A 14,269-nucleotide genomic window follows, 5' to 3' on the forward strand; every position below is an offset into this window, starting at 1 on the left:
CTTTCAGTGCAGATTGGGTGCTCTGGGGTAGAACTCCATTTCCGCTACCCTACTGCGTTCCCCCCTGTCTGGGCAACTATATCACCCCTTCGACCTGCATCCGACACTCCTCCTGTACCCACTCTGAAGGGAGCAGAATTCTGAAGTTGGAGAAATTCTATATTCCAGCAAAAATAGAGGGAGGATCCAGTATTTCATTGCCTGGAAACATTTCTCCCCTGAGCAGTCCAAATGGGTGGATGCCCATGCACCTAAACTCCTCCAGACTTTCCATAGAAAATACCTTGACGGGATTGTTGTTTGTTTTTGCTGTGATGTATTGAATTTTTAACTATATAAATTCTCACTCAACACAAAGGGATTAAAAAGTAATAAATGAACTAAATTGCCCTAAATACGTATAAAATATTGTTTGGTAAATGATGTATGGAGACACCAATAAGTTTATCTTATGAAAATTGAAGTTTGATGGGGAGTGTTATCCTCACACCTTCATAATAGTTATGAGAAAAATATCAAACTCATTCAAGATAAATTACTATGTTTTCCTGGGTAATTGATTTCATGGACAATTTAGGGATGTCGGATGGGGGTTGAAAAGTGGCAATTCAAAGGTATACCTGCTCTTCTGAAAGACATACCATATTTTTGAAGTATAAGATGCACCAGAGTATAATACACACCTTAGTTGTTGGGGAGGAAATAGGGGGAAAATAATCTGCCTATTGGATATCCAAGTGACCAGTTTTTAGTCTGGTCAGCTTCAGCACATTCTGGTTTTGAGTGTGCATGCTTGGTTTTTATCTCTGTCTAGGGATAAAAAACAGTTTCTAAAACATTTCGCTCTTGAAAAAATTAAGCAAAGAGAAGATTGTTTCACTAGGAAAGCACAGAAGATTGTGTTACCATCTCATTATGTCTTAAAAAAAGTTTAATAATAGCTACCTTCGGAGTATAAGATGCACCCAAATTTTCAGTCTCTTCTAGGGGAGAAAAAGGTTACACTCAAAAAATATGATCTTTTATTATAATGAGCATGATTTAGTTTTCAAAGAATTTACCTACAACTGAATAGATCTTGAGACAACATTATCAATGAGACAACTATACTTTCAGTGTGATTTTAATATCCCTCTGAGCTTCAACTATTCCAGACTCGAAAACTTGCCCAAACTAGATAGAATTGCCATGTGTTAACATTCAAGGACAGATTAGTAAAAAATGTGTTTCTTTTTTGCATATTGAACTTTTAAATCTTTTAAAAATCTTTTTATTAAATCATTTTCAGGATTTAACTTCATATGGGTAATAACAGTATAGATCTTTCTCTTATTATTTCAACGAATACGATTGGGAATATGCTAATTGAGTTGTGAGAAACATAAACATAATGAAATCTGGACTTAGATCTCATAATTCTAAATTGGTATTTATTTTTCCATACCACTACAATTATGAAATAACTATAATTAATGTTATTTTTACAGGCCTTTAAATATTCCTTATGGGGAATAGAATAATTCAACAGGTATCTATACTAATGCTTTATGTCTCATACAGAAGTAATATTAGAGACAGGTAGAATTACACCACTGTGATCATTGTTAGTCAATGTTACAGAGTTCTAGGAACATTTTTGGAGAAGATGAATGTTGACTTTTGATTTCCAACAATCACATTTGAATGACGAAGCAGACAATTTGGAACAAGGCAGGAATTCTCTCAGACAAAATGGTCATATTGGTGGCCTTGATCATAGTTATTGTGACACTTCCTCATGCTTCAAGTAAGGTTTCCATTGCTAAATGTCTCATCAATGATCCTCTTCCTATTCTCCACAAGTATTACCAACCAGGTGATTTCATCATTGCAGGCATTTTCTCTCAGATCTACATCTTTTTGAGCTCAATCAATTTTCAGAAGCAGCCTTCAGAGGAGAGTTTTGATGACCATGTGTAAGTACTTTAGTAAGTAAGTAGTAAGTAAGTAAGTAGTTTATTTGCAAATAAAATGCATGTTATTTCTGACTAAATAACATTTCCCAATTATTTATGTAACCTGTACTTAAATCTACAATTTGTGCACAGAGCGGAGAAAGAAAACAATGTTATAAGTTTATGCTTATGTCCTCATGTGGTGATTTTCAATTCTTGAACTGCTGAAGGTGATTAGAAATGCAATCATCTCTATAATCACCTTCAGAAGGAGGTGTAGAAGTACATGTAGAAGTACATAATAGAATAATGGAGGAGGGGATCAATTATTTGGTTCTCATATTGGTAGGCAAAGCTCATTAAATTCAATGAATTCAATTGAAGCATAAATACAAAAGCTGTAGATTATGAGAGAGATAATAGGACCATGAAAGTTAAGACATAACATCTTTCACTCTAATTGAAATGAAGAACACCATACCATCATTCATCATATATGTTTTCTACAGTACATTAGGGTTTTTTGTTTTATTTTCATTTTTTTCTCCATAATTTCCATATCTATGTATATATGTATGTATGTATGTATGTATGTATGTATGTATGTATGTATGCATGTATACATGTATGTATATATATACACACACATACATATACATGCATACATACATACATACATACATACATACATACATACATACATATGGAAATGGTGGAGCTATATCAATGCATATACTTTAAAATATATCAATACAACACAATTATACATTTTGATCCAATAATTCTTTGTAGAGATGTAGAAATCACAGATGCAGAGAAATGATTTTTTGAATGCTTTGTCCTTTATTGGTCTCTCTGAGTGAGCAGCTACTAATGTGTGAAGCTCTGATTTTCTTGAAAATCTTGGTCTATTTTTAACACAAAATTCTTGTGCACAATTATAAAACATTAATTTCTTCACTTAATTCCAGTTACAATATAAATGGTTTAATATGTAACACAAAGCATCAGACATAATCCTTTCAGCAGGATGGCTAAAATAAACAGAAGAGCATCTTAATTAGACTAGATGGACAGAAGGATTTCAATTACCTAAAGCCAATAAAAGTCTAAACAATTATTACCTTAAACTAATCAAAAAGGGTGAGCTGCCTCAACTCAGCACATAGGTTCTTAATCCAATCATTGTTGATTTGACCTTAGCTGTTAGCTAGAGCTGAATAAGTATGTAACCCTTTCCCTATGTACATAGAAAGTATAATTTTTATACTTAAATAATACAAAATAATGAAATGCTTTATTAGCAAGACTGGTTTTCCATATTGTGGCAATAATTTGTAATAGCCTATAATTCTTAAATCAATATTAAATTAGCTCCCCCCAGAGATTCACATTCGCCCCACCCACCTCGCCTTACGTAAAAGTTTAAAAACCTATCTGTGCCACCAGGATTGGGGCCATTAGACTCTAGCCCTCTAGCCAATGAGTGAAGTATGTCTTGCTGTGTGAATGGGAAAGAATGATTGTAAATATTATTAAAGGTTTTTAGCTACATTAATTGAATTTTTTAGATATGTATATTGTTTATTGTTTTGATATGCTATGAATCACCCCGAGTCCTCGGAGAGGGAAAGGATACAAATATAAATAAATAAATAAATAAATAAATAAATAAATAAATAAATAAATAAATAAATAAATAAATATGAATGAATGAATAAATGAATGAATAAATAAATCTTCTATTTTGTACCTATTTTATACTACTGTCCACCAGTCTGATTTTCTTCATTTCTTTACCCTCCCCTCCCTGCATTTCTTCCTTTTACCTTCTTACTTCTTCTCTCTGCCTTCCTACTTCCCTCCAGTCCTTCACTTCTCCCTTCTAAATTCATTATTTTTATATCATTTCTATACATATGATTCTTTATTCTGGGTATAGGCTATTAATCTAATTCTGCCTCCTGAATATCTAATTTTGTCATCTGGGTCTACGATCATTTATCCTCTATTTTCTCCTTTTATAGTCATTTTAATTTAATTTCTATGCATATTCATTTTCTAACCAATCATAAGACTTTACCCATGCATTATAATAGTCTGTATCTTTCTTGTCTTTAATTTTCAATGTCGGTCTATTCATATCTTCACGAGCCAAGATTTTACTTCTCTTTCAAAGGGAATTTTTGTTGCTTTCCATTGTTTTGCAAAAATATGAAATACCCAAGAGGAATGTCTCTGGTTTTAATTATGTACTTTGTTTCAAAAAAATTTATATCCATGTTTGAATCTGATACCAGTATGCTTTGGCCTCTGCATATGTCCACCACTTATGATAAAAAAAGCCTAGTATTTGTTGACATTTCCAACATTTCATAGATTTATCATTAAATCTTTTAATTATTCTGTCTGGGGATATATGACATCTATAAAACATATTATACATATTCTCTTTATAAATAGTGATTGGGTCCATACCGAATTTTGCAGCGTTTTTGAAATATTTTGAAACTTCGGGCAAAGTTCGGGGTCGTGTTCAGCATTCGGAGTTTTGACACCACTGGCAGGTTGCTAAGGACACCAAGGTGATCACTTCCTGGATTCCATGGAATCTCTTCGTGGGAGGGATTCCCCAGCTCCTTCAAAGGCAGGTCTTCATATAAAAATAAACATTGTTATTTTTATGAAAAAGGACACTGCAGCGGCGCTACAAGCAAAGGGCGGTCCTTTCACGGAAAAATAAACATCTTTATTTTTATGTGAAAGGACCACCCTTTGCTTGCAGCGCTGCTGCGGTGTCCTTTTTCATAAAAATAACAATGTTTATTTTTACTTGAAGACCTCCCTTTGAAGGAGCTGGCGAATCTCTCCCATGAAGAGATTCTGGGGCGGAGCCTTGACATCACCATCAGGTTGCTAAGGACACCAAGGTGATCTCTTCCTGGATTTCATGGAATCCAGGAAGGGATCACCTTGGCATCCTTAGCAACCTGCCAATATATGTGACATCAAAGCTCCACCCCCAGAATCTCTTGGTGGGATTCCCCGTTCAGGTTCGGCTTCGGTTTGGGTTCGGCCGAATTTTGCGTAAAGTTCATCCGAACTTGCCGAACCCAAACACCGTTGAGTTTGTCCATCACTATTTATAAACTATTTCCATAATTAATTTGTAATTTACAGTATTTCCCAAAGTTCCTGCCATTTATCTAAATGTATGGTAGGACCAAAATTTATCATCATTTCTTTCATTTGTTCAAATTCCAAATCACTATGAAGTAAATAAATATATAGGTTTTTTTTTTTAAAAAAATAGTCTTTGATCCATTCATGTGAATATTTCATTGATTTCTGTCATCTCTAAGTTAATACCCTCAGGTTTGCTATCTTTATCACATTTTGTCTGCATTTGTATTCTCATGTACCAGTCCATTTTTATCCCTTGCTTCTCCAGTTCTTGAGTGAGTTTCAGTTTCCCTTTATCTGTCAAAATGTCCTTATATTGTTGTTCTCATATTGTTAGGAACAGCTGCAAAACTCATTAAATTCAATGAATTTAATTGAAGTATAAAATACAAAGGCTTAGATTATAAGAGATATAATAGGACCATGAAAGGTAACAGGTAACAACTTTTAGTCTAATCAAAGTGCAAGAACACCAAATTGCCATTCATCATATAGGTTTTCTGTATTACATGAGTTTTATTGCTTGAATTCTAATGTGAAAAGATTGCAAAAGTGAAGTCCATCAAGGAAACTATGACTCAGGTTTTTATGCAGGAGCCCCATACTGTCTCTAAATATGGATATGCACAACTGAACTGAAATATATTGTAATATTTTTGGAATCTAGCTTTGTGTGTCAAAATACCATAATTTCCAAAACTTAGAACCATTTTGGATGTACAACTTGAAAGTACCTTGGAGATCTTCTAGTCTAACCCCCTGCTCAAGCTATTTCAGAGAAATGGTTGTCCAGTCTCTATTTGAAATTATTCAGCAAGGGAATACACACAACCATTGAAGGAAAGCCATTCCACTGGTTGATTGCTCTCACTGTTAGGAAATTTCCCCTTACTTTCATGCAGTTAGCTTAGTTTCACAGCAATATTTTAAGTAGAATGAGTTTTACCATCTATAAAATTTACCTAGCCTGAAACTCTTTCTTTTGATATAGGCTATTCACTCAGAATTACCAGCACATCCTGGCCTTGGCTTTTGCAGTGAAAGAAATCAGTGAGAATACCCAACTCTTACCTAATGTGACTTTGGGATTCCACATTTTAAATAGCCACTTTTTTGCAAAATGGACCTACCTTGCCTCAATGGAACTTCTATCCACAAAGGACAAATTCATCCCCAACTACAAATGTGATATTCACAATAATATTGTGGGAGTCATTGGGGGACCTAATTCTCAAGTTTGTCTCTACATGACAAACATCTTAAGCACTTATAAAATTCCACAGGTTAGTTGTATGTGCCAAAATATCATGAGGAAGACCAAGGTTCCTTAAATTTAAGTATTATTTTAGGCCTGGCAATTAGAAAATGGAAAAAAAAATTTTTCCCTGTAATAACTTGATAGTTTTTAATCTATACTTGTAATGTGAATGATCTGAAGGTAATAAATGAGCTCCTTCCATTTCTTCTCATTTTAAAGTTAATCCTTATTCTTATTTCAGGAACTTATGTCTTCCAAAATATTTTTGAAGGACTTTGAAAACCACAATAGTCTTCGGAGAGGGGCGGCATACAAATCTAAGTAATAAAATAAATAAATAAATAAAATAAATAAAATATTTCTTGAATTATGGTATTCAAAATAGATTTTTGAAGAAGGCATATTTTACTCTATTTTACAATACGAAATATTCAAAACTTAGCTAAATGTAACATAGGTAGGAATGGAAAGAAAACATTTTTCCAATGCCTTCTCTTTCAGTTGACTCTATCACAGGACGTATTAACATGATGTCTCACCTTTTCTCGTGTATTTCTATCCTAAGATCAGTTATGGCTCTTTCATAGTAATAAATGACAAAACCAAAGATTTATTCCATCAGACGTTTCCAAATGTGACCCATCACTATATGGGCATTCTTGAATTACTCCTGCATTTCAAGTGGAGCTGGATTGGTGTGATTGCTTCAAATGGTGACAATGCAGATTTATTTGTACATGATATACTTCCCATCTATTCTCAGAAAGGTATCTGTGTAGACTTCTTAGAAAAATTACCCCAAATATCTTTTTCGAGTCATGTTGCTGAAAAAACAATCAAATGGTTTGCGACTTCAAATATGGTCACAGGAAGTACTGCCAATACTGTTATTATACAAGGTGAAATACATACTATTAGTGTCTTAAGGTCAATGTTTGTTTTTGCACAATTTTATGGTGTATCATTCAACAGTAGAGTGTGGATTATGACAGCCCAAATGGATTTTGCATCTCCTAGTTTTATCAGAGATTTGGACCTACATTTCCTCCATGGGGCTCTATCATTTGCTGTTCACACAAACTGTCCTAGAGAATTCCATAAATTTCAGAATGAAAGAAATCCTCTCTCAGAAAATAGGGATGGCTTTATCCGAATCTTCTGGAAAGATGCTTTTAATTGTGATTTCTCAAATTCCACTCTAGAGGAGAGAGATGAGGGGATATGCACTGGGGAGGAAAAGCTGGAGACTCTGCCTGGAACCGTATTTGACACAAACATGTCTGGCCACAGTTACAGCATCTACAATGCAGTTTACATTATGGCACATGCTTTGCATGCAATAATTTCATTGAAATCAAAGCAGATAAAAGAGATAAGTCAAAAGGAACTGCATGAACAGCCATGGCAGGTACTATCCATATAAACGTGAAATGGTTTTACTGTTTTATTTTGTTTTTGAAACTAGACATGATTTCATTTTCTATACCTTCTCCCCAATTTAGTTCCATAAATTTTTCAGACATACTTTCTTTAAAAACAGTGTTGGAGAAAACATTTCCTTTGATGACAATGGGCATATAAATTCAGGATTTGATATTTTCAACTGGGTCACTTACTCAAATAACACATTTACAAAAGTCAAAGTTGGATGGGTGGATCCAAATTCTTTCTCTTCTAAAACATTCAACGTGCAGGAGGATTCCATTATGTGGCCCACAAGATTTAATCAGGTATAGTATATATTTTGTACAGATTTACAGATAGTTCAATCCCCATTTTGAATTCTTAAAAAGTGGTTCCTTGCACATCTACTGAAATAGTTTAGTCACTATGCATTATTTAGGATTTGGAAACAGTGGGTTAATTTAAATATCTTACTTGTCCCACTCATTGTATACAGGAGGAAGGAAGAGCTTGCAACTGCAGACTTTAATTTATGGTCTGCCTCAGGGTTCAACACTCTTACAGGTCCCACTTAACATTGATATGAGAACATTGAGTGAAGTCTTGCAATAGTTCAAGTTTAGTATTGCTTTATGATGATATCAGATTGTATGAACTCTATGGTGTGCAGGTAATGATGACCGGGTACTTGAGGCTGTTTGAGTTTGAATAGGGTGCAGACTTTGGCATGTCTAAATGTTGGTTAGACAGCATCACCATCAGATGGATTCATAACTGGCTGACCTACAACACTCAACATGTAGTTTTCAATGGAACAGTATCTACGTGGAGGGAAGTATTTTAGGCCCAGTTCTCTTCAACATCTTTAACAATAACTTGGACAAGGGGATAGATGAGGAACTCATCAAATTTGCAGATGACATTAAGCAGGCAGGAATAGCCAACACACCAGAACATAGTATCTTAGTACAGAAGGATCTTAAGTTGAAGTTTGGGTACTAACTAGTAACATTCTTGCCTCCAAAAGTTGTGAATGCTCCAGCACTGGACATTTTTAAGAAGATGTTGAATAACCATTTATCTGAAGTGGTGTAGGGTTTCGTGCCTCAGGAGGGTGTTGCACACCAGTTCTGTTCTGTTCCATTCTTAATCCTGAGAACTGTCTGTTTGGGCATTATGAAATTGCAACATTTTCATCTTTGTTCTTCTAATGGGATACACTTTCCCTTAGAGCAGTGATGGTGAACCTTTTCTCCTTGAGTGCTGAAAGAGTGTGTGCACTCATTGTTGCGCAAGCATCCATAATTCCTAATTCAATGCCTGGAGAGGTTGGAAACAGCTTCCCCTGTCCTCCGGAGGCCCTCTGGAGGCCCTCTGGAGGCTGGAAATGGCTTGTTTCCAACTTCTGATGGACCCAGTAGGCTCTATATGACTGCTAATAGTGTGTGTGTGTTTTTCTTATTGTTACTTCAATTAGTAATTTTTATTAATATTGATTGTTTCTTCATTGCTTATTTGACTCCTATGACAATCATTAAGTGATTCTTGACAAATGTTTCTTTTTCTTTTATGTACACTGAGAGCATATGCACCAAAACAAATTCCTTATGTGGCCTATCACACTTGTCCAATAAAGAATTCTATTCTATTCTATAATATTCTCCCTTCTTCATCTGCATATATCTGTCTCAGTTTAGCCATTTCTTAATATATACTGCTATACCCCTCTATTTTATTTTTTGTTTTGCTAGGGCCAGATGGAGCTTCCCTATTTTTGGAGATTCTGGTATGCCACTTTGTTGTTTATTAATATGTATTTCTTGTAGACATGTTATAACCTTGTTTAGTTTTTCTAGTTTGGAGTGTACTAACGTTCTTTTAACTGGAGAGTTCAGCCCATTTATGTTAATTGGTATTAACTTAATTTCTACTTCCATATTATTGTTTACTTGTACCCCTAGTTCCTCTTCTCAATCTTATCTCCTAGAAACATAGAAACATAGAAACATAGAAGACTGATGGCAGAAAAAGACCTCATGAGCCATCTAGTCTGCCCTTATACTATTTTTTTGTATTTTATCTTAGGATGGATATATGTTTATACCAGGCATGTTTAAATTCAGTTACTGTGGATTTACCAACCACATCTGCTGGAAGTTTGTTCCAAGGATCTACTACTCTTTCAGTAAAATAATATTTTCTCGTGTTGCTTTTGATCTTTCCCCCAGCTAACTACAGATTGTATCCCCTTGTTCTTGTGTTCACTTTCCTATTAAAAAACCTTCCCTCCTGTACCTTATTTAATCCTTTGACATATTTAAATGTTTTGATCATGTTCCCCCTTTTCCTTCTGTCCTCCAGACTATAGAGATTGAGTTCATTAAGTCTTTCCTGATAAGTTTTATTCTTAAGACCTTCCACCATTCTTGTAGCCCGTCTTTGGACCCGTTCAATTTTGTCAATATCTTTTTGTAGGTGAGGTCTCTAGAACTTAACACAGTATTTCAAATGTGGTCTCACCAGCGCTCTATATAGTGGGATCACAATCTCTCTCTTCCTGCCTGTTATACCTCTAGCAATGCAGCCAAGCATCCTACTTGCTTTTCCTACCGCCCGACCACATTGCTCACACATTTTGAGACTGTCAGAAATCACTACCCCTAAATCTTTCTCTGAGGATTATTCTATTGTGTCTTCATCCTTGTCCTCTCTCTTTAATCCATCTCATTTTCTTTCAATTGTTGTTCCCTCCTGCATTTACCATTTGACTCCTCTTATGTGTACTTCCCTTGGTAATTTATGATGTTATGCATAATTGGTATGGACTCTGTACATTTCCTGTTTGTCCATTTGCAACGCATCTGTCAACAGTGTTGTCATGAAATTTGCTAAGTTTTCCTCTTTATTGTCTATTTTATGTTGGAACCCCAAATAGAAAACCATTTTTTCTAATTCTAAATTCTAATTCTAATTCTTCCAGGTCTCTATTTGCTGCCATCACCCTTTCTTTTGTTGCTTCCAATTTTGTTCCCATTTGCTCTGTTCTTGCCTCCACTATCTGTATTTTTAATTCATTTTTTTTACAATGGACTTCTGTATATTCCCCAATCCATCATCTTTCACTTCACCTATAACACTCTTCATTTCCTCTTGCATTTTTCAGCATCACTTCTTGTATCATATTCAGTGTCAATTGCATGTTCTGTACGTACAATGAGGATCCTGATTTTTCATCCCCCCGACATGTCTCCTATTGATCTCTGTCCCAACTATGTCATTGGCATAGTTTTCTTTATAGTAAGAGCAATTCCTTCATGGCATGTACAACCTATTTATAAAAATCAAACAATCATAGCATGCCAATAGCTCCAAACCAATTCATCTTTTTGTTCTTCTCTTTCATTCAGGAAATACCTCTTTCTCTGTGTAATGATAATTGTAAACCTGGTTACAGTAGGGCCAAAATAGAAGGAAAGCCATATTGTTGCTACAAGTGCCTTCCATGCCCAGAAGGAAGGATTACAAATCATAAAGGTAAGCTGTATTGACATAAAAAAATAATTAGTCCATTGAAATTAGGTGGAAGGATATTTAAGACAAAGTGTTCTAATTATATACAGGAGAAAATTTTAGATGAATGAAATAAAAAAAACTTCCTGTCTCCTTTCTTAATATTCACTCAGGAATTTGACAAAGAACTTTGTTGAACTTTGTACACTAAGCCATAATTTGCTGAAATTCATGATGATAACACCATCATGATAACAATGGTAAAATTACATTGATCCAATTTTGCATCTGTTTGGAAATTCAGATTTATAAGAGAGGGATAGAAATAAAGGTAAGTTTGAATTGAGTCAATTCTATGTACTTTCATTCACAATGTTAAACAATTGATTCCTTAATGTTTCTCAACAGCTTTACAACTTTAGGCAATTTAAAATAAATAGCTTGAAATATTTTATTTTATTTTATTTTATTTTATTACTAGCTGGATACCTGTGCTTCACTACGAAACTATGTGACCATGCTTAATAAATTGAACTTAAATCTTTAAAATTAATGAATAATTTTAAAAGGCACTTTATTATTTTGTAAGAGATGGTAAGCGAAGTTTCTGTTACAGATTAAGACATTATTGTAAGTCTAACAACAATAAAATAGATGGGCTTAAACCCTTTAATCCCACCAACAAACCTGGGGGTGGGGGGTTGTTTTGTTTTGTTTTGTCTACATAGCCAGGCTAATAAGTTGCATAGCAGAGACTTTCAATTCCTCCCTCAGATGAATTGCTCAAAACCTCCCTATAAACAACATTCCTGGTTTTGCTCTCTGGCTGAAGGATGGCCAGGCTGTCAGGTGAACTGACTCTGGAGCACACCACATACAACTTGCCATGGGAGAAATAATCATTCCTCTGATGCACACCAGCCACTTTCAAAGTCTGTCCCTGTACCTTATTGATGGTGATGGCATAGCATATCTTAATGGAAAATGGTAGACTTTGAACTTGAAGTGGTAGTCTGATGGGATCAGAGGAATTCAGGTTATGAAAATTGTTTCTCTCTGATTGACGGATATGAAAATTGTGGCTTTGATTACATGTTTGGATAAAGTCTTCACCTGATGCCTGGTGCCATTATACAGTTTCAGAGGGTTTAGATTGCATAACAGCATGATTGAAAGGCCAACACTGAGGTAGAGGACATGAGGTAGTAATACTGAGGGGCTGAGAGTATGCAAGAACTCCACAGGGTGATGTACAGTATCCTCGATTTCCATTTCTGAGTCATATGATTCATATGTCATATTCTCAGTGGACAGCTTCTTCAACAGAAAGTTGTTGATGCTGTTGGCTGAATCATTTGTTAGAGTAATAATAGCTTTCTACCTCAGTCATGAAGTGCAATCCACTCCAGATTAAGAGGAACATACATTTGTTGGCATTATGGTTCTGAAGATTTTGTGATTGTGTGTGACTAGTTTTCACATACACATACTTTATATTATTTATTTTTATTTTTATTTTATTTTATTATGTTGCTATAATTCCCCTAGAATCATGTAGGTGAAATGGATAGTATAGAAATTAACTCTGTCTTGATTCATGTATAACCTTCCACACTTTAATAATAGAATTTTCTTTTGCAGACATGGATGATTGTTTACCATGTCCAGAAAGACAGTATCCAAATCACAACCATGATTCATGCCTTTTAAAAAAGATAGTTTTCCTGTCTTATGAAGACCCATTAGGGACAAGCTTGGCCATTACGGCAATTGCCTTTGCTTGCATTGCCACTGTGGTGCTTGGGATCTTTATCAAATACCAGGACACTCCCATAGTCAAGGCCAACAACAAGAGCATCACCTACCTTCTTCTTGTCTCCCTTGTGCTCTCATTCCTTTGCAGTTTATTATTCATTGGACAACCTGAAAAAATGACCTGCCTTTTCCAACAACCTGCTTTTGGGATTGTCTTCTCAGTAGCCATTTCTTGTATATTGGCCAAAACCATCACCGTGGTTATAGTTTTCATGGCCTCGGTGCCGGGATCCATGATGAAGAGATGTCTGGGCAAACAATTAGATAATTGCATTGTTGTTTCTTGTTCCCTTGTTCAAGTCATTGCTTGTACTGTATGGCTCACAACCTCACCCCCATATCCAGATGCTTATATGAACTTAGTGGTAGATGAAATCATCCTGGGATGTAATGTAGGCTCTACTTTCATGTTTTATTGTGTCTTACTTTACCTTCTTTTCCTTGCTGTTGTTGGTTTCAGTGTGGCTTTTCTATCCCGGAATTTACCAAACAGTTTTAATGAGACCAAGTTTATCTTCTTCAGTTTGTTATGTTTTTGTAGTGTCTGGCTATTGTTTTTTCCAACTTATCTGAGCACCAAAGGGAAATACATGGTTGCTGTGGAAATCTTTTCCATATTATCTTCCAGTGCAGGGTTATTGGGCTGCATCTGTTTTCCCAAATGTTTTATCATTCTTCTGAGACCTCACCTGAATAATAAGAGGGAGTTACTGAAAGGCAAGAAACAATGATTGGTATATTGTGAAGATATAATTTTTGTTTAGCAACAACTAACCAGCAGCAACTGACCATTCATAGCTATAATGTAATAAAAATAATAATAATAATTGTGAGTAATCTACTACCTTTAACCCTGCTGTTCTGTTCAGGTCTATTTGACTAGAAACAAAGTTTATAACCCTGTAAAAGATTTTCCCTGCATATCTAAAACTTGAAATTACACAACTTTCATCATTTGAGGGGTTCTTTCTACGAGTATTTTTTGGGGGGTTGCTTAGTTTCTGCTGGGCGCAAAGACTATTCACTTGTTCTGTTCCTGGGTCTGTTTGACCCGAACTAAAAAATGGTTGATTTTAGCTAATGGAAGTGGTTTTTAAAAAATACTTTTTGCATTGAACATTCCTGATCATAAACAAATGAAAAATGAAATGAAAAAATTAATATT

At 35.0% G+C, this 14,269-nt stretch overlaps 1 protein-coding gene across 1 annotated transcript; it reads left to right on the forward strand.

The window, feature by feature from the left end:
• Positions 1-1,731: 1,731 nt before the first annotated feature.
• LOC139154215 (vomeronasal type-2 receptor 26-like) lies at positions 1,732-13,835 on the forward strand. Its single transcript, XM_070728645.1, has 6 exons — positions 1,732-1,955; positions 6,109-6,400; positions 6,941-7,783; positions 7,878-8,105; positions 11,187-11,313; positions 12,931-13,835. The coding sequence occupies exons 1-6, from the start codon at positions 1,732-1,734 to the stop codon at positions 13,833-13,835; spliced, it is 2,619 nt and encodes an 872-aa protein (XP_070584746.1).
• The last annotated feature ends 434 nt before the right edge of the window (positions 13,836-14,269 follow it).

The sequence above is a fragment of the Erythrolamprus reginae genome, chromosome Z (genome assembly GCF_031021105.1).
Source record: "Erythrolamprus reginae isolate rEryReg1 chromosome Z, rEryReg1.hap1, whole genome shotgun sequence".
NCBI lineage: Eukaryota > Metazoa > Chordata > Lepidosauria > Squamata > Dipsadidae > Erythrolamprus > Erythrolamprus reginae.

Coding starts and splice junctions, on each gene's coding strand:
- LOC139154215 (XM_070728645.1), top strand. CDS start 1,732: ATGGTCATATTGGTGGCCTTGATCATAGTTATTGTGACACTTCCTCAT. Junction 7,784..7,877: donor TGCATGAACAGCCATGGCAG/GTACTATCCATA, acceptor TCCCCAATTTAG/TTCCATAAATTTTTCAGACA. Junction 8,106..11,186: donor GGCCCACAAGATTTAATCAG/GTATAGTATATA, acceptor TCTTTCATTCAG/GAAATACCTCTTTCTCTGTG.